Source organism: Rhipicephalus microplus, chromosome X (genome assembly GCF_043290135.1).
Source record: "Rhipicephalus microplus isolate Deutch F79 chromosome X, USDA_Rmic, whole genome shotgun sequence".
Taxonomy (NCBI): Eukaryota; Metazoa; Arthropoda; class Arachnida; order Ixodida; family Ixodidae; genus Rhipicephalus; species Rhipicephalus microplus.
Window position 1 is genome coordinate 50,509,054 of NC_134710.1, and position 19,125 is coordinate 50,528,178.

General features: G+C 47.0%; 1 protein-coding gene across 2 annotated transcripts; it reads right to left on the minus strand.

Annotated features, from left to right (window-relative positions):
* Positions 1–10,157: 10,157 nt before the first annotated feature.
* Positions 10,158–18,833, minus strand: LOC142775204 (uncharacterized). 2 transcript variants are annotated; one of them, XM_075876545.1, is made up of 2 exons: positions 18,614–18,833; positions 10,158–16,709 (listed from the first exon to the last, which is right to left on the minus strand). In XM_075876545.1, the coding sequence occupies exon 2, from the start codon at positions 12,277–12,279 to the stop codon at positions 10,216–10,218; it is 2,064 nt and encodes a 687-aa protein (XP_075732660.1). In that variant the 5' UTR covers positions 12,280–16,709; positions 18,614–18,833; the 3' UTR covers positions 10,158–10,215. The 2 variants fall into 2 exon arrangements, with proteins under 2 accessions (XP_075732660.1, XP_075732659.1); XM_075876544.1 differs by having other exon boundaries at positions 18,611–18,833.
* Between the last annotated feature and the right edge of the window lie 292 nt (positions 18,834–19,125).

Here is a 19,125-nt window from a genome sequence, read left to right on the forward strand (position 1 = left end):
AACACGTACGTCTAGTGGTACTTTAGACTGAAACACTCAAGAAATGCAGAAAAAAAACACAAAATACGCGTACCGCGGTGTTCCCACGGCCGCACTCGCCACACTTTAAGCTGCCGTACAGAGAGGATGGATGGATGAATGGATGTGGCTGTACCCTTTAGATCGGGCGGCGGCTAACGCCACCTAGCCATGATATTTAGTGAACTAATTACAAGATTTAACTTTTTTTTCCTTTAAATAGTGAGGTTGAGGATTCGTACTTTGCAGTGAAGGGTTTAATTTTCACTCGTGCCTTGACTTTAGCCACCAATCAGATAACCTCCTTCTAGTCAATTCTACCCGCCTAAAGTCTATTTTGCCCTCCCTGTCCCTAAACCCCAGTGCTTTGAAAAACTCTGCGCCATCATCCTGAACTATAGGGTGAAGCCCTTTACAGAACATTATCAATTGTTCGGCAGTTTCTTCTTCCTCTCCACATGCACTGCATACCGTGTCTACCCCTTCGTATTTGGCCCGATATGTCTTGGTTCGCAATACTCCCGTCCTGGCTTCAAACAGTAGAGAACTACCCCGAGTATTATCATAGATCCTTTCTTTGGCAATTTACTGCTTAAAAGTTCGATAGATTTCTAGTGCGGACTTCTTTAGCATGCCAATTCTCCACATGTCAGTCTCCGTTTCCTTCTATTTCTTCTTAACCGATAGTTCCTTTTGGTTTGGCCACCTGCTGTTTTCTAAGTATTTACCAGTCAGTTTCCTGGTTCGCATTCTTCATTTTGAATCGACATTCTTCATGTACAAGTAGCTGAAAACCTTCCTAGCCCAACGCTCCTCCCCCATTTCTCGCAAACGCTTCTCAAATTTTGTCCTGCTGCTAGCTTCCCTGCCCTCAAATGATGTTCATCCCATATCACCTTGTACTCCCTGATTTGGTGTATTCCCGTGAGCTCCTAGAGCAAGCCTACCCATTACACGTTGCTTAATTTCTAATCTTGCTTGAACTTCTGATCTCATGCACAAGACCACATTGTCGAACGTCTGTCCAGGAACCATGACCCCTTTCAATATTACTCTCCCAACATCATGCCTATTGTAATTCCACAGTGCCCTATTTTTCATCACTGCTGCATTCCTGATACCTTTAGTCGTTAGGTATATTTCGTGTTCTCTTAAGTACTCGGTCCCATTGCTTAACTATACGCCCAGACATTTGTATTTATCTGTTATCTCTAGCGTGACCTCCTGTATTCTAAGCTCACTACCTTCGTTTTCATAAAAAATCATGACTGCTGATTTTTCCTTACTGAATCTGAAATCTAACCTATCTCCCTCATTACTGCAGATGTCCATCAATCTCTGCAAATCTTCCTTGTTGTCGGCCATTAGCACTATATCATCTGCGTACATCAATGCTGGTAGTGCCTCTTCAATGCGTTTTACTTGTTTGACGAAAGACAGGTTGAATCCCAGTCCACTTCCCTCTAATTTGGCCTCTAATCCATGCAGGTAAATAATGACTAACAAGGGAGACAGAGGACACCCCTGCCTAAGCCCCCGTTTTACCTCTGCAGGCTTGGATACATGTTTTCCCACATTATAACTGCCTTGTTACCTTTATATAGATATCCTTTAAAAGATTAGTCTCATCTTTCACACCTACTATGTCCCATTTATTTATTTATTTATGAGAGCTAGGCCTTCTGTGGTAGCTAAGCAGGTACTGCGTTTAGATAATACGCTACATGCCTTCATCAGCTGCATCCTGTTGTGGATGGAATGCAAAAATGCCAATTTACAGGCCATTAAAGTTATCATGAGCTCTCCAGACAACCGTTTCTCAGGAAGTGTTTTCGCTATAAAGAATTTGATGCCCAATAAGTGAACTGCCACATGACATCTGCAAGGTCCAACAGCATTATGGACAAAAACAAAAGAGACATGTACAACAGTTCCAGTGCTGACTGCCATATGACGTCTCTTTTTGTTTTTCTTTGCGAGTTGAATTCAGTAGCATAAATCATGGGGGATTGAGTCAGGGACATCATGACACTGCTTGGGCTCTGGCTGGGGGGACGGCCCTAGCAAGTGTCACCCCTAAAGCTTTCTCTTCAAACATCATATATTGGAATGGCTTGAGAGTTGAGCATAGTATGTTCAACTTCTCCTATGCCTTTTTCCCCCCTAGCATGCACTGGTGTTCAATAACCGTCAGCTGCGTGAGACTATTAGAATCAACACTGCCGGTCGATCAGTTTCAAAAATGACTGAAAAGAACAATGTAATTATGCGAGTCCCAAAGCCATACTTGTTTTTCAATTTGGTTTCAAGGCATGATTTCAATTTCGATACAGTCAAACCCCTTTCTAAGCGACACTGATGTAAGAAATCCAAGCATATGAGAGACACCAGACTGTGTACATTAAAATAGGGGTTAATAATAAAACGCATACGGGGTGCCTTGCTTATACAAGACACCTTTTATAAAAGACTAGAGTTGCTCCCCACCCCGTGCATGCCCCTTTTAAAAAGGGGCAGCTTTATAAGAAAAAAAATAAATACAAGCTATAACATTTATGAAAACAATATGGACACCTTCGCAAGATGTGTGTGTGCCCCCCCCCCCCTCGCGCCTTGTGATTTTTCTGGATTTACGCCAGCTACTGAATCTACTCACAAGGTTGCCACTCAGAAGGGCTTCACCAATATTGGTAGTGATTGAGTATGTTCAAATACAATCCTGTCCCCACGCCCCTCCCCCCCCCCCCACTTTGTTTCTATTTTTTGCCTTCAACAGTATAAGGTGGCAAATGGCTTTCTTACCAGCAGCTAGCAAGCCCAGAAAATAATGCCACGAAATTAAGAAGCCACCTTCCATAAAAAGAGACAATGTTCAAGCCATATGGGGCTACAAGGTTCTTGAATATAGGATGCATGGTGGAAAATTAACACCAAAAGATTACAAAAGCTCAGATTGTACAGTGAAAAAACAGCTAACCCCTTAAAAGGCGGCTTTGGTAATTAGGTGCTTTAATGCACTCTAGTGCAAATAAGCTCTATGCTTTGTTTATTGTCTGCTTTATTTTTAGCAACTGCGACACTGGGACACAGAAGGATATGATCAATGCATGTTCTAGAACATGCAATGACCATTGTTTTAAAGAAGGTACAAGACGTGAGGAAATTTTGCGATAAATAAGAAGTAAAAATAATGAACAAACATTCTGGAAAGTTTTAATAAAAGTCTGAACATTTTTGTATGCCAGACGAGTAGCGGGGAACAAAAGCAGTTTTTTCAGTAATGCAGCCGAGTATATAAGGAGGCTTGTGATAAGCGGATCGAGTGTTGCAAATGCGCGTTGGTTGCCGTGCAAGCGTGACTTAATTACACTCTACTACATCTTCCCTTATTTGGGGCAAAACAAAAGGAGACATAACACACACAAAAAACAAGCGTTGAGGAAATTTTTTGTTTGCAAACATGGATAGCCTTGCTTTTTGTGACGTTCTGGCAATGGATAACGTTGCGGCTCTAAGCGTATGCGCTCACGTCTTCGAAGGACCTTAGTTGAGTCTGATGGTGCTGCTTGGTTTTCTGCTGGGGACTCGCGGGCAGGCGACAAGACTTCTGTGGCCCTAAGATGTTCTCTTGTGCGGCGTAGCTGTTGCCCATTGTCTGTAGTCACCACGTAGGATCGCGTGGGCCCTGCAGGACCGACCACTAAGGCTGGAGCCCACGTTCTGCTGCGTGCGTCATATACGAACACTCGGTTTCCGCTATGAAGGTCTGGCTGACTTTTTGTAGTTATGTTGTAGTAGAAGCGCTGTTTATGTCGTATTTCTTGCAGTCGCTGATGAACAGTTTCTGTGGGAACCGTCTTCGGTTCCAAGTGACAGTTGAGGACCGGGAGTTGGCTTCGGGTGTGACGTCCCATAAGCCTTTGAACTGGCGATTGCAGCCACTCGTCCCTCTGAGTGTTCCGCCATTCCAGCAACGCACTGTAATATTCAAGGGTGGAAAACGGGCACTTGTTTAACAGAGGCTTAGCTTCCTGAACAGCGGGTTCTGCTAAGCCGTTGCCGCGCGGGTAGTACGGGCTAGACGTGATGTGGTTGCTATTAAATTTGCTCGCAAAAGCGTGGAAGTTCGTGCTGTTGAAAGGCGGGCCGTTGTCCCTGCACAGCTTCGCTGGAATGCCATGCGTTGCAAAGATTCCTGCACTTGCTTTGATTACTGCAGCAGCGGTGGCATGACAAAGCTTGCGAATCTCAAAGAAAATTGAGTAAGAGTCAACGACTATGAGGTATTCATTGCCTTCGTGATGAAAAAGATCCACCCCGACAACTTGCCATGGCAGAGTTGGTGACTCGTGGGCATTGCTGGCGGAATGACAAGCTTGTTGCTTCTGAGAAGCATCCCGGCCTCGACGTGGAGCTCATCCCGGAAGCTCCAATATGGCTTTAAGGCATCCGACAGTTGCTGCTTGCTTTAGGGCCACTCTGTACTTGCGTACTGGCAGAGCTCGGTCATGAGTGTGTTCTTCTCGGTCTCTGCTTTCATGCTGAGTAGCTGCCGATCTGAAACAGGTAACGAAGAAACAGCGCTGTTCCGTTTCATCCACCAGCTCTGTTTTACGAGGAAAACGCGAAAGTGCCTCGGCCAAAGACAGTTCTTTTCCCGGTTTGTATGCCACGGCGATGAGAAATCTTTGTAGCACGAGGCGCATGCGCTGAAGACGAAGAGGGCAATCACAGAGTGGTTTCTCGAAAATTGATTCAAGTGACCGATGGTCAGATTTTACTGTGACTAATGGCTGTCCGAGTATGTAGTCCTTGAACTTCATACAGCCATGAACTATGGCTAGGGTTTCTTTTTCGATTTGTGCCTATTTCTGCTGCGTGCCGTTAAAGAGCGGGAAGAATAGGCTACGGGGTGGTCATCTTGTAAGATGACTGCACCGACGCCGTACTGACTCGCGTCAACGAACAATTCCACTGCTTTGGACTGGTCAAAGTAGGCTAGTACTGGCACGGTAGCAAGACTAGCTCGCAACTTTTGGAAACTGTTTTCCTGCGCTTCTGTCCACGTCCATGCGACGTCCTTCTTAAGCAGCTCTCGCATATGCAACAGACAGGTTTGGGATGAAACGCGATACAAAGTTGACCATTCCAAAGAATATTTGAAGCTCCTTACGGTTTTTCGGCGCAGGTACATGATGTCTTGTACTCTTTCTGGATCCAGTGAGAGTCCTTCAGCAGTGAGGAGGTGGCCAATGTAACGTACACTGGACCGCAAAAATTGGCACTTCTTTCTGTTGAGCCTTAAATTGCATTCTCTGCAGCGTTCAAGCAAGGTGGTGAGGTTTCTGTCATGCTCCTGTCTCGTCTTTCCCCAGACTAATATATCATCCATCACAACCGCTACGCCAGCCAAATTTCCAACCACTTCATGCATGGCACGTTGAAAAAAACCTCTGGTGCCGATGTGATGCCGAATGGCATGCGTAGATACCTGTACCTTTCAAACGGTGTGCTCATAGTGCCCACACGCGAACTTTGTAACTTTGTTCGTCAAGGGTTATTTGCCAAAAGCATGAAGCAGCATCGAGCGTGGAAAAAGATTTGGCTCCTACGTCGTCCAAAGTCGGCATATGGTAATGCTCTCGCAAGATCACCTTGTTTAAATCTGAAGGATCCAAACATATGCGTACCTTCCCATTCTTTATTACTACGACCATGTGGCTGGACCACACGCACGGCTCTTTCACCTTTGTGATGACGCCGTCGCCTTCCATCTCGTCTAGCTTTGCTTACACTGGTTCTTGAAGGGTAACGGAAATTCTCCTTGCGGGTTTGATGGTTGGTGGTACATCGAGTTCAAGCTGCAGGCGATAGGTGAATCCTTTAAGTTGCCCTATAGGCCCTGGAAAATATCATCAAAGCCGGATACCAACATGTCAGACGCTTCGACGTTGACTGTATCTATGCGTTGTATTAGGCCCATTCTCTCAGTGACTTCACCACTTGGTGTAACTGGCACCTCTTGAGCGACAACAAAAAACGTAACCTTGGTGCTCTGCGTGCTGCTAGAGACAGCAAGGTGTATCTTCCCGATTGCTTTTTGTGTGTGACCAAAAAAAGTACGCAAGGTAGCCGAACTGCTTTGCGCAGGAGCCACTGATAACTTTCGAAAGACAGATTCTGGTATGACAGAACAGTTCACTCCCGTGTCTATTTTGCACCTGATCATAGCACCCGCTACATTCAACGTCGCCACCCAGTGCTCATCATTCTTTATCGCGTGAACTTCCAACGTTTGCAGGAAGTATTCTTCGTCATCGGCCATTTCTACATGTCGTATATGTGTCGTCCTTCTGACCGCGTTTTCATGCTTTGAGTGCGACACACGCTTGCAAAATGATTTCGACCGTTACATTTCTTGCAATATTTCCCCATTGCCGGACATCTTCGAGATCTGTGATGTTGCAAGCCGCATTTCGGGCAGGGGGCGGTTTTTCTTGTACCGCGAAAAGATGTGCTGCCTTGGATTTCAGCGACCTGTTCTTTACTCTGTTCTTTAGCACGGCAAATCTCAACCGTTTTGGCATAGGAGGGATTATCATGGATAAGTCTCTGCTGAAGTCCCTTGTCTCGTATCCCAAGGATTATTCTACTGCGTAGAAGCCTATCTTCAAGCTCCCCGAATTCGCACAGCGCTGCTAGAATCCTGAGCTCTGTGATAAAATCGTTAAACGACTCGCCTTCTCGCTGGTTTCTGGAACCAAACCTGAACTCGTTGAAGGTGAGGTTTGTAACTGGTTTGTAGTGGGCTTCGAACTTCCAGGTTAGGACATTCAGATCTTTCTTGTCTTCCTCCTTCTCAAATTTAAAGGTTCGAAAAACCCGCCTTGCCTCTTCGCCGATGGTCATGAGAAATGTAGCGGCTTGAACATCTTGCGGCTGTGCCTTCAGATTCATTGCTATTGCGAAAAGTTCAAACTCACTTTTCCAGATGTTCCAGTTTAGGTAAACGTCGATCGCCAGTGGTGTCGAGCGGCTTGGGGGGAGGTGGCAGTGTAGAACTCATGGTTGTGTCTGTAGTTCTGGGTGATTCGGGCTTGTCTCGCGGGCTTGGGCGTGAGGGACGCTCGTCCCGTACTGTCTCCGTTAAGGCTGTGGTTACATGGAAAAGCTTGCTGCACGGCAAAAACTAACTGCCGTGCCCACTTCTGACACCATGTACGCCAGACGAGTAGCGGGGAACAAAAGCAGTTTTATTCAGTAATGCAGCCGAGTATATAAGGAGGCTTGTGATAAGCGGATCGAGTGTTGCACATGCGCGTTGATTGCCATGCAATCGTGACTTGCACTCTACTACAATTTTCATTGTGCACCAACTTATCCATATTCTATAACAAGCTATCTGTGTCGAGGCCCAGTGACGTAAAGCTCAAACAAAACAAAACAGCATGCAATAAGCTCTAAAGTGTGCACTTTAGAACTTATTAGGCATCAAAAAGATGGCACGACAGTTTTTAAGATCAATATCTCATTTCTTTTGTTAGGAACAACCTAACGAATCCAGCAGTCGATTATGCTCAATTGTCTGTTAGATTCAACCTATTATAATGTGTTTCGTGACATCGAGTGTTTGAGTGGCACAAAGGAAGAGAGTGAATATCAAGCACAGGGCAGAATGACAAACAGTGGCAGCAGTGAGAATGAGAGGAGAAAGAGGAAAAGCTACAGCAGAAGCATGATAAAGGCGGCAGAGAACAAGAGCAGTGATCGAAGAAACACAGCTACTATATAAGTACTGCATGAGCGGAAGGAGGAGAAAGAAACAAAATAAAAGACAAAAAGGTTAGAACCATGGCGCATTTTGAGTGTTGCTCTGAACCCCTACCTTACTACATAACAACAACCAAATTATGGATGGCGACCACTTCTTCTTAGTGTCCATGACCATTTCACCTGTCCATGAAAGCCAGTTTTTTTCCTTCAGTGCACTCTGAGGACCGAAGTACGAGTTCGGCTAAACACAACCGAATTAATGAGAGTTTGATGCCAATAAACAATGCATATGTGTGCTGGGACAAAAGTACATGTCCTAATGATCTGATTTTCTGAATTAACAAGTGTCAAATTAACGAGATTTTACTGTAAAAGTAAGCGAAAAGGAGAATACTACAGTATTCTAAGCCTTAATTTATGTAAGAAACAAGATTATTTCATCATCTTCAGAGCTGAGGACGGTCTAGGCAAGCGTCTTTGAACCCTCCCTTTCAACCAAAGGCGATAAACTGCTCTATTTTGGGGACACTGCAACGGAGATTTTTACAAAGAAGGTAGGCAACACTTTCATTGCCGCTACAATTGTCAGATTTAGCATTGTCAGCCATTCCAATCAGAAACCAGTAGGAATTTCTGAAGGCCTTTACAAGTGAAAGTTGTAGCTTGAGTTGCACGCAGTCGTCCACTGTAATGCAATGTGCCACACAACAGAATTTCCACACCAGTAAACCATTCTTTTGAGCCAGTTCTCTCTGAAAGTTGAATGACAAAACCACTGAAGGTTATTAATCTACTGCTGAACAAGAACAAAAAAGTGGAAGGTCATCCCCACCACTGAGGCATACATTTTTTGCCATCATATACAGATATAGCAAAATCAAAATGGCTAAACAGCCAAGCTCAAATTTTCAGTTCCGTACACCTCGGTGAAACAGTGGCTAGTGTGCTTGGCTGCTGACCCGGAGGTTGTAGGCGTGATTCCGGCCGTGGCAGTCAAATTTCGATAAAGGCAAGATGGTATAGGCCCGTGTACTGTGCGATACCAGCGCACCGTAAAGAACACCAGATGATCGAAATTTCTGTAGCCCTCCACTAGCCCCGCCGCGGTGGTCTAGTGGCTAAGGTACTCGGCTGCTGACCCGCAGGTCGCGGGTTCGAATCCCGGCTGTGGCGGCTGCATTTCTGATGGAGGCGGAAATGTTGTAGGCCCCTGTACTCAGGTGTGGGTGCACGTTAAAGAACCCCAGGTGGTCTAAATTTCCGGAGCCCTCCACTACGGCGTCTCTCATAATCATATAATGGTTTTGGGACGTTAAACCCCATATATCAATCAATTAGCCCTCCACTATGGCATCTCTCATTGCCATATAGTCGTTTCGGGACGGTAAACCACACATATTTTTTATTTATGTTAATGACATCGATGATTGTGCAGAAGAAGGAGTAAAGTTACGGCTCTTCGCCGATGACTTGGTCATCTACACTTGCATGCAGAGAGTCGATGATCGACTCAAATTGAACAATACACTTAACAATCTTGCTAGGAAGCGCAGCCACTGAAGAGACGTTAATGGTGAAGAGCCCGTAGAACTAGTGGCTGCGATCCTTACCAACTGGCCCGATACAATGGGTTATAAACTTTACAAGATAGCTCGTTGGTGTGACAGATGGAGCATGGGAATTAATGTTAGGAAAACTAAATGCATGATTATAACACATAAAAAGACAATTCTTAGTTTCAAATATAGACTAATGGGTAACGATTTATTAGTTTAACAGATTAGTTAATAGATTCAGTTAAATATCAGGGCGTGATCTTTACAGGAGACATGAAATTGAATAATCACATTAAAAACACGTGCACAAAGGCTTTCCGTACATTAGGATTCCTGCGAAGAAAACTGTCTGAAGCTCCATAAAATGGGAAATCAACCGCATATAAAATATTGGTGAGGTTGCTTATTGAGTATGGTAATATTGGGTGGAACCCACACCAGAAAGAACTTATTCAAAAACTAGAAAGTATAGAAAATAAAGCATTAAGATTTATATATTCAAAGTAGAGCTCTCGACATCAAAGCGCAAGTGCACTTAGAAATCAGGCAGCATTGCCTACCCTTGCGTGTCGGCGTGTTGTGGCCACGATGAAGTTTCTTTTTATGCTCTATCACGACCGCATAGACATAAACAAACACGATTACGTGCAGACACCGCACCGTCACTCCATCAGCACTTGTCCCAATAAACACAGCAAGCCTTATCAGGCCAAATGCGACATGTTTAAATATTCTTTTTTTCCATGAGCTATTGAAACTTATAATGCTTTACCAAGTGAAATTGTTGAATGCCGATCTGTGGATGAAGAAGAAGAAGAAGAACATAAACTTTATTTGTTGAATCCAGACGATTCGAGTCCGGCGTTTTTTAGTGGGCCTGGGCACCCACCGCGGATGCGGTTCCGAGACCTTGTCTCGAAGCGGCTTCCTCGGCACGCTGGACGGCCCAGAGTTGTGCTGTCAGGTTCGAGCTGAGCAGTGCGGCCTTCCAACGCGAGCGGAGGCTGGCGGTGGAAGAGTGAGATGAATCGGCACTGTTCGAATTGTTTATTAGGCCCTGACACTCCCACAGCATGTGACTAAGGGTGGCAACCTCGCCACATGACGTGCATCTGTTTGTAGTGTATATGTCTGGATACATGGCGTGCATGAGTCTAGGGTTTCTGTATGAATCTGTTTGTAATTGTCTGAAGTGTACCGCTTGCGTTCTGTTTAGCCTTTCGTGAAGAGATGGGTATATGCGTCTTTGTAACTGGTAATGTGTGGTGATGTCGTGAAACCTGGTCATACGATCCTCCCATGCCCAGATGTCTGCAGTTCCCCGTGGGGGCTCGTCGTCCTCCGGCGATGCTCGGTGAGTGAGGCCTCGAGCAACGCGGTGAGCCGCTTCGTTGGGGGTGCTCAGTCCGGTATGTGCCGGGATCCATAACAGGTGCCTTCGGTTATCGAAGTCGACCTCTCCTGGATGTATGGGATGTCGTTGGAGTATGTGAAACGCCTCTTGCGAGATGTGTCCGTTGGCAAAATTGCGAATTGCTGTTTGCGAATCGCTAATCACGTATGTGGCATTGGTCTGTGTGAGGACCAGTGCTATAGCCGCTTCCTCTGCCGCTTCAGCGTGTGCCGTGTTCACAGTGAGGCTTGTGATGTACTTGCCACGATGGCCGGTAACTATCGCCATGAAACTCTTTTTATTGGTATAACGCGCAGGATCAGTGAAAACCGCTTCAGTGTCGTTGGAGTAGCTTTGAGTAATGCGTTGTGCCCTGGCTTTACGCCGTCCCGTATGGTGTTGGGGGTGCATGTTGCGAGGCAATGGGGGTACGTATACTTGCTCGCGTACCGATCTTGGAATTTCGACTTTGATGCCGTGCTGCGTATGGTACGTGATGCCAAGTTTTTCGAGTAGGTGTCGGCCTGGGTGGGTCTTGGATAGGCGCTCGAGCTGGGAAACTTGTTGCGCCTCCACGAGTTCCTCGAGGGTGTTATGCAACCCTAGCTCTAGGAGTTTGCTGGTGCTAACTCCGGGCGCCAGTCCCAACGCGAACTTGTACGTCTTGCGTATCAGGTCGTTAAGCTTCTCTTTTTCCGCAACTGTCCATTTGTGGAACGGTGCCGTGTACATTAGTTGTGAAATAACAAAGGCTTGTATGAGTCGTATGACGCTGCCTTCGCGCATGCCCGCATGATTGTTCGTGATGCGTCGGATGAGTTGCATCGTGCTGGTGGCCTTTGCCATTATCTTGCGCAGTGCTTCACCATTGCCGCCGTTCTGCTCAATCATCATCCCCAGTACCCGGATCTTCTTTACCATTGGGATTGGTGAGCCGTTTGATGATGTTAGTTTGATTTCTTGATTTTCTGAAGGTACGTAGTTTTTGGGCAGGCGTCCCTTTTTCACCGGTCTATATAGCAGTAATTCGGATTTTTCGGCCGAGCAGGTGAGTCCCGTGCCTACGAGGTAATGTTCCACGCATTCTATGGCCGCCTGTAAGCGATCCTCGATCTCTCCGTCACTGCCAGTTGTCGTCCAGATCGTAATATCATCCGCGTATAGCGTGTGGTGCAGTCCATCAATTTGATGTAATCGCTCGGGTAACCTCAGCAGGACGAGGTTGAAGAGCATCGGCGAGATCACCGAGCCCTGCGGTGTATCCGAGCTTCCAATGTTGATTTGATTTGATTCTAGCTGTCCCACTCGCATGCGTGCGGTTCTTCCCGTGAGGAAGTCTCGGACGTAGTTGTACACTCGCATTCCGAGGTTCAATCTGTCTATTGTTCTCAATATGGCGTCGTGACGAACGTTATCGAAGGCCTTCTTCAGGTCCAGGCCAAGGATGGCTCTCGTTGAGCACCCAGGATTTTCTATGATTTGATGTTTTAGTTGCAGAAGAGCATCCTGTGTGGAGAGATGTCTTCTGAACCCAATCATTGTGTGTGGTAATAGGTTGTTGTCCTCAAGGTAATCTGTTAGTCAATTGAGGAACGCATGTTCCATCAGTTTACCTACACATGATGTTAGGGAGATAGGGCGCAGGTTCTGCAGCTGCAATTGCTTGCCAGGTTTCGGTATAAGTATGATCTGCGCTTCTTTCCATGGCTGGGGTAACTTTCCACGCACCCAACACTCGTTAATATAATCTTTGAGTTTCTCTAGCGATCTGTAATCGAGGTTGCGCAGTGCCCTGTTCGATATTCGATCTAGGCCTGGGGCTGACTTGGTATTGAGTTTGACGAGGGCCGCCTCGATTTCGGAAATTGAGAATTCTGCGTCTAGGATGGCGTTGCCTTCTCCCCTGTAGTCCGGGTGTACTTGCGGGGGCGTTTGGGATATGTAATGGAGTTCCGCTTCCCGTAGGAAATCTTGCTCCGTTCCCCCGTAAGCGTGTATGATTTTGCATATGCCTTGCCTCTGTGAGGTCTTGGTGTTCGCGGGATCTATGAGGTACCGCAGTATCTGCCATGTGCGACTCATAGTGAACTGACCATCCATCTGCGCGCATTTCGCTTCCCATTGCTGTTGTTGCAGGTTAAGTGCGTGCTTTTCTATTTCTTTGTTGAGCTGTGCTATTCATTTTCGCAGTCTTCTATTATGTCGTTGTCGTTTCCAACGGCGATGCAGTTGGGTCTTGGCTTGCCACATGTGCAGTAACCGGGTGTCTATTCACCCTCTCGATGTCATGCCGAAGTTGCTCGGTCCATTGCTCAATGTCTTTGATGTCTTCAATCTGTTGCTTGTCTCGATTTTTTCGTAGTAGTTCCCAATTGGTGATCTTCATTTGGCGACCAGCATTGTGTTCCTGTGGGCCGCCTTCTGCTTCTATAGAGATAATGTAATGGTCACTGCCTAAGTCTTGCATAGTGTTTCTCCAAGTCACCTTTCGTGTATTGCACGTAAAGGTAAGGTCAGGCGTGGTGTCAGTGCTGACGCTGTTGCCCTGCCTAGTTGGTGCCGCTGGGTCAGTGACCAGCTCGAGGCCGGCGAGTTGCGCCGTTTTTCACAAATGCCTGCCTTTCGGCTGATCTTGTTTGTAACCCCACGCCGTATGCACCGCGTTGAAGTCGCCTCCAATGAAGAGTTGTTGCCCCTGGGCGATATCGAGTGCTCGTTTGAAGAGGACGTGAAAGCGGTGTTTACGGCATCTCGGACTGCTATAGACGTTTAGTACGAAGATGCTGTCGGGCGTCTTACGCGGTGGAATTAGCTCTACGAGGACGTTTTCAATATCCTTGACATGGGTGTCGTGTTCGATGACCGTGAGCTCTCGCTTGACCAGTGTGGTGACGTTTGGATTTTCCTCCTTGCCTGGTATAGACTGGTACCCTGAAAGTTTGGCGGGGCCGTTTGTTTCCTGCAGTATGATGATGTCTGGGCGTTCGGGGATCGTTTTCAGGTATTGTTGTAGGTGCGCTCGTTTGTTTTTGTAACTTCTGCAGTTCCACTGCCATATTGTATGTTTTTGTTTCGAAGGGTGTCTTGCCGTGGTTATGTGGTACTACAAGTGTGGCGCCGCTTCGCTATGCGACGTCACCAGCGCGCTGTTGGCAGCTTCTAATCTGGACAATCGTGAGATAAATGCTCTCCAAGCTCTGTTGAATCGTACGCGTGATAGTCGCGGTGATAGTTTCCTCGAGACTGCTCACGCGAGCCTCGAGTGCCTTCACTCGGGTGTCGTCTGTTACTGCGCGCGTACGCTTGGAACGTACTGACTTTTTAAGGGAGATAGCCGGCCTGCGTTTAGTATCAGGGCCTTCGACCTCACCGTCCTCTACGAGTTCTTCTTGTGTTTCCAGCATTGCCTGTTGATCAGTCTCGCTGTGAACGGCAGACAGGAGCTTTTGTACGAGTTCGTCCTTCGCATGAATCTGTGTCTGCATGCATTCAATTTGTTTTTGCATATAGTTTGTATCGTCTGTGTTAACTGAGCTATCTCCGCCTCTATCTTAGTGTGTATTTTGCCGCCAGCCTCCGCGTTTGTTGCGCGTTTTCCTTTGACCGCATCTGCAAAGCTCACCGAATCAGTTGTCTTCGCGTCCCTCGTTGGGGTCCGTCCAGGTGTTCGGCTGCGAGCTCGGCGTTGCTGCTGCTTTCGGGGTCCCGGTGTGCGGCTACGAGATCGGGAGTCGCTTCGACTGGGTGTCCTGGATCTTGAGCGGGGCTTGCTGGTGGAATAGTTGGTGGCAGTGGCCTCTGCCTCCTCGTAGGCCCTGCGTCGTTCCCACTGTCTCTTCGTCACGATGTAGGGCGTTTTGTACCTTGCACGGCAGTTGCGGTCCGCTGTCATGTGTGCGCCCCCGCACAGCTTGCAATGGGGGGAACACTGGTGGTTGGGGCCTGGGTTAGGGGCGTCACAACCACGACACACTTTGTCCTTGGGCTTTGGGCACACGTCCATGCGGTGACCAAGTCTCCCGCAGCAGTGACACATGTCGATTTTCTTGCGATACAAGGTGCAGCGAAGGAGGGCGCCGCCATAATTGACGTAAGTGGGCACTCGCGATCCTTCAAACGCCACTATGACGGTCATGGTGTTACTGAGCCGTTTGGCTGCCAGGGCATAAGGGTTACGTGCGTGAACGATGCTGGTATGAATGGACTTGGCGTCTTTTTCCAACGGGATGCCCTTAATTATTCCCTTCACCGTGTTGTTGGGGGCCGTCTCGTACGCACTAACCTCGTGGTGGCGGTCGCCGATGGTGATGGCTTGAAGCTGTCTGTACTTATCGGCGTGAGAGGCATGTGGTGTGCTCACGACGATGATGTTTTGATGGTTGTTGGAACACACCGTGTCCTCCCCTGCTTCATGAGCCGGTACGTTGGCCGCGCGGTAAATCGCCGATGCGAGGCGCACGGTTCCAGTGGTGGCCACGTCGAGGCCTCCTCGTGGTCGTGTCACGATCTTGAAATCGCTCCGTGGGAGTAGTGGCATTTTGCTCTTTCTAATGTCTTGCTACTTGATGTTACGCAGTTGTCGACGCGAACGCTGTCGGTTGAAGTCCGCTCCCTCGCCGGTGCAGGAGGGGGCTCCGTTCTGGGTGTTGCTCTGCGCGTTTGCGCGGTTAACTTGGGTCTTAGATCCGATGGTGCACCAATCCGTGCCCTCTTCGGGGGAGATATCCTCCCCGTTCACTTGGACTTCCATCGTTGTTGGGCGAAGAAAGCGCCCGCGTCAGAGGAGACGCTCAGCGCGTCTCGTTGGGTGGCCGGCTTTCGTGAGCGTCGGGCCAAAGGGGCGTGGGTTGAAAACCTCTCAAATCCGGCAAAAAGTCTTTTCCCACCTTGAATTTCGGTGTAAGTGGAATCCTGGTCACTTTCCGCACGCGTTGTTGTAAAATTCATGGGCTGAATGACCGAAAATCACTGGCAAATAGTTCTTGGAAGACGGACCCGACGTGATGCGCGTCCGCTCTCTTCGGCGACCAGCGCGCCCTCCGATCTGTGGATGAATTTCTTGGAAAATTGAAATTCTTTCTTGATTGTACATAGGCACGTACTTTATAAAGTAGATGTTTGCAGAAGCTTGTCACATGTATGGTGCTTCTTGATGTGTGATCCCATTTCTTCATTTTTTGTGTTGTTCTTGATTTATTACTGAAGCATTATCTACTGAGGCAATCTGTGTTCTGCTTTCATTTTTTATTTTAATATGTCCGTGCTCATGTATACTTTTTCTAACCACTTACTGTGTGGACCTGTACAAAGGCCTACAGTATCGTTAAATAAAATTAATTAATAAAATATTGCTGTAAATTTTCAGTTCTGTAGTACTGCATTCATCACTGAAAGTCCGTTCACTTCAAACTCAATTTAAAAAGTTAACGCAGCATGCAAAAAGTTGTGCAAGGCGATGCATAGCACAGCACAGCTGGCGAGTACTTTGCTGGTGCTGGCTTGATTATGTTTCTACCCTGTCATCTTTCTCTTACAACACCTTGCTGAACTATGCTTGATCCCTTTTCTTTTCCATCTTTTTTTTTTCTGTTTATATTTCTCCATCTGACTTCGTTATTTTCTTCCTAATTCTCTCTTTATCACTCTTATTATTCTCGCCTCTTTTTCATCCTCTGCTCCCTTGCAATACCTTTCCCACCCACTTTCTATTCTCAGCTTTGGATTGTGCATACATGGTTTAAATCTCACCCTGGTAGGGAGAGAGTAACGAAACTTCATTCAGTCAAGAAAAAAAAAACATCCGGTGAGTTATTCAGGGATTTGGGCATATATCTCCGCCTAGGTATCGGCCACGAGCCCTTGAGCTCTGGCGGCGGCCTCGCCCCTCTGGACGACCCACAGTTGGTCATCGAAGGCATGGATGAGTAGTGCATTCTTCCAGCACGTTCGGTTCAAGGCTGCGTCTCCGCCTGGCAAAAAAAAAAAGATTGTTTGAAAGAATTGCTTTATGTGTATGTATGTATGCCGGTTCATGATGGTCATTATAATTATCACATCACTTGGTCGAGCATAGCAACTGCCAAAAAATTATACCATCTCCTGCTACAAGGAACCATGCGTAGATGCAAAGCAGCGGGTGCTAACGTTTACACTGGCAGCAACGCTGACGGTGGCGCTCGACGCGGTGTTGTGCAGGAGAGAAACCTGAAGAGGCGAAGAGCACGCAGTGATGAACCGGTGTTTTCTACTAGAACATGCCAATTGCTGCTTAATGGTCAGTGAAAGGCAGAAGACTCCGACTAAACACAGAGACCTGCAGTCCGCTTTTAGTTAACGTGTACGCTGTGAATTTTTATTGTTCAACAACGCGGAAGAGAAATCTCCCACCAGCACTACCTTGGAGGTCAATTAACATCCAGTGCCTATATATAAAGGGTTACCAGTGAAGGATTATGCAGCGGGAGCAGCCAGTTTTTTTCAGACAAGAAAATCGCTAGCAGACGCTGCTACATCAGTGTTTCGAGTCGAGAGAGGGGGGGGGAGCGTAAAAGAGAAGAGGAGGGGGGGGCGCATGCGCAATGGCAGTGTAAACACCGCGGGGAGGAATGCCTTGAGGAGAGGGGGGAGCGATCATAGGTCAGCAGACGCTCCCTGCGTCAGCGTTGCGAGGCGAGAGGGTGGAGAGTAGGAGAGGGGGCAGGAGGAGAGTTGCACATGGGAAGTGTGCAGACGCCCACGCCGCGGGACATAGACCCCAGCAAGAGATGCCCCGCATTTAAAATAGTTATGAACTGTGCAACTTGATCAGAGGTTTTATATTCCCATCAGATGATACCATCCCCCTGCCGTTGAGTTTTACTTTACCACATGCCTACACTGTCAAGACGCGAAACAGCACACAATGGCAGAAAGGGGAAATTTCGCTGGAGGGTAGGAACTCTAGTAAAGGAAAATGGGAACCTCTATGGCTGGGGCCCTACGTCCAGGGCTCCATTGGGATTGGGCATCCACTCGGCAGAAACTGCAAACGTAGATCAAAAGGGCGTGGTCGCGCGTGCCATCTCCAAGATCAGCAGGCGTGCGTGCTTTGCTCTCGTCGCTAATTTGTTCCTACTCGATCATTGGTTCGCCCTTACGCAAAACTGACTTTTCAATTTATTTATATTTATTGCTGATAGCGCTGCACCATGCAAATGTTTTTGACATAAGTTTGAATACAAACTGTCTTTTCGCTGGTTTTTCGGTGTAGCGGAATGAGGGTGTACTATCGGAAACGGCATGTTACGAAGGCGAAAAAAAATAGCAGATATGTATGGATGTACGCAAAACACACACACACACATACACACACACTCACACAAAGCTTTTTGTGCGAAACACGTTTTTACACAGCAATCCCTAGTGGAAAGCTTCTTGAAGCTGATAAACACAAAGGTTTATTTATTATTGTTTCCCCTCAGTACATGTACTATGACCTGCGACGGGCCACAACATGAAAATCATGACGTGTGTGTAAAATCACGGTTGATATAATGCCGCGTCGATATCACTACGCACAGAAGCAGCCGCGGAATCACAATTGCACAGAACGATTCGTCAATCGCTTTAGCGTCACTGTGCGCTGATTGACAATGTAGCATTACAGCTCGGGTGCCGGCACCTGTGCGAGTTCACTTGCACGAGTCAATATTAGGGAATGACACGTACAATGCGAAAGACAAGCAAGTTTACACCAAAGTGCGGGAACTTCCGCTACAGAACGGAAAGGGCATGGCGTAGTTTAATCTACAGAAACCGCGCGTATCGGCAGCTACAATGTACGGCCACCTATGACGCTGATGTCTTTGGAAGAAATTCACAGGTTACTTACTACCTAGTCTGCATCCATGAGGGACACGCCACCAACCACAAGCTGACAAAACTTGCACTGTCCCACTGCACAACATCCTGTATTCCGCATACATGCGTTCAAGTTTTCACACAAGGAGTGAACCAGTACACATACGATCATGTTGGTGCCAACTTTCATTGTTGTTCTGTGACCGTACCACAGAACACCTATGACCGCACCTGTACTGCAACCTGTACGCTAACCAGCGAGCACCTCGCGGCCGTCGTCGCAACCATACATACATATGACTCAAAATATCTAAATATTGACAACGCTTTAAAAAAGACAAAAACGCGTTAAATAAATAAGCAAAATAATAGTAATTATGCATAGAAAACATTGTAAAATACGTTGTTATGTGGCCAGAACTTCAAAAATTGATGGTTGCCAGATTTTCACTGAGCACAATGAACACTAATACTTTCAATTATAGAAATAAAAAAAAACTTTATAACAACTTTTTTTACAGACTATGTTTTACTATAATAATGATG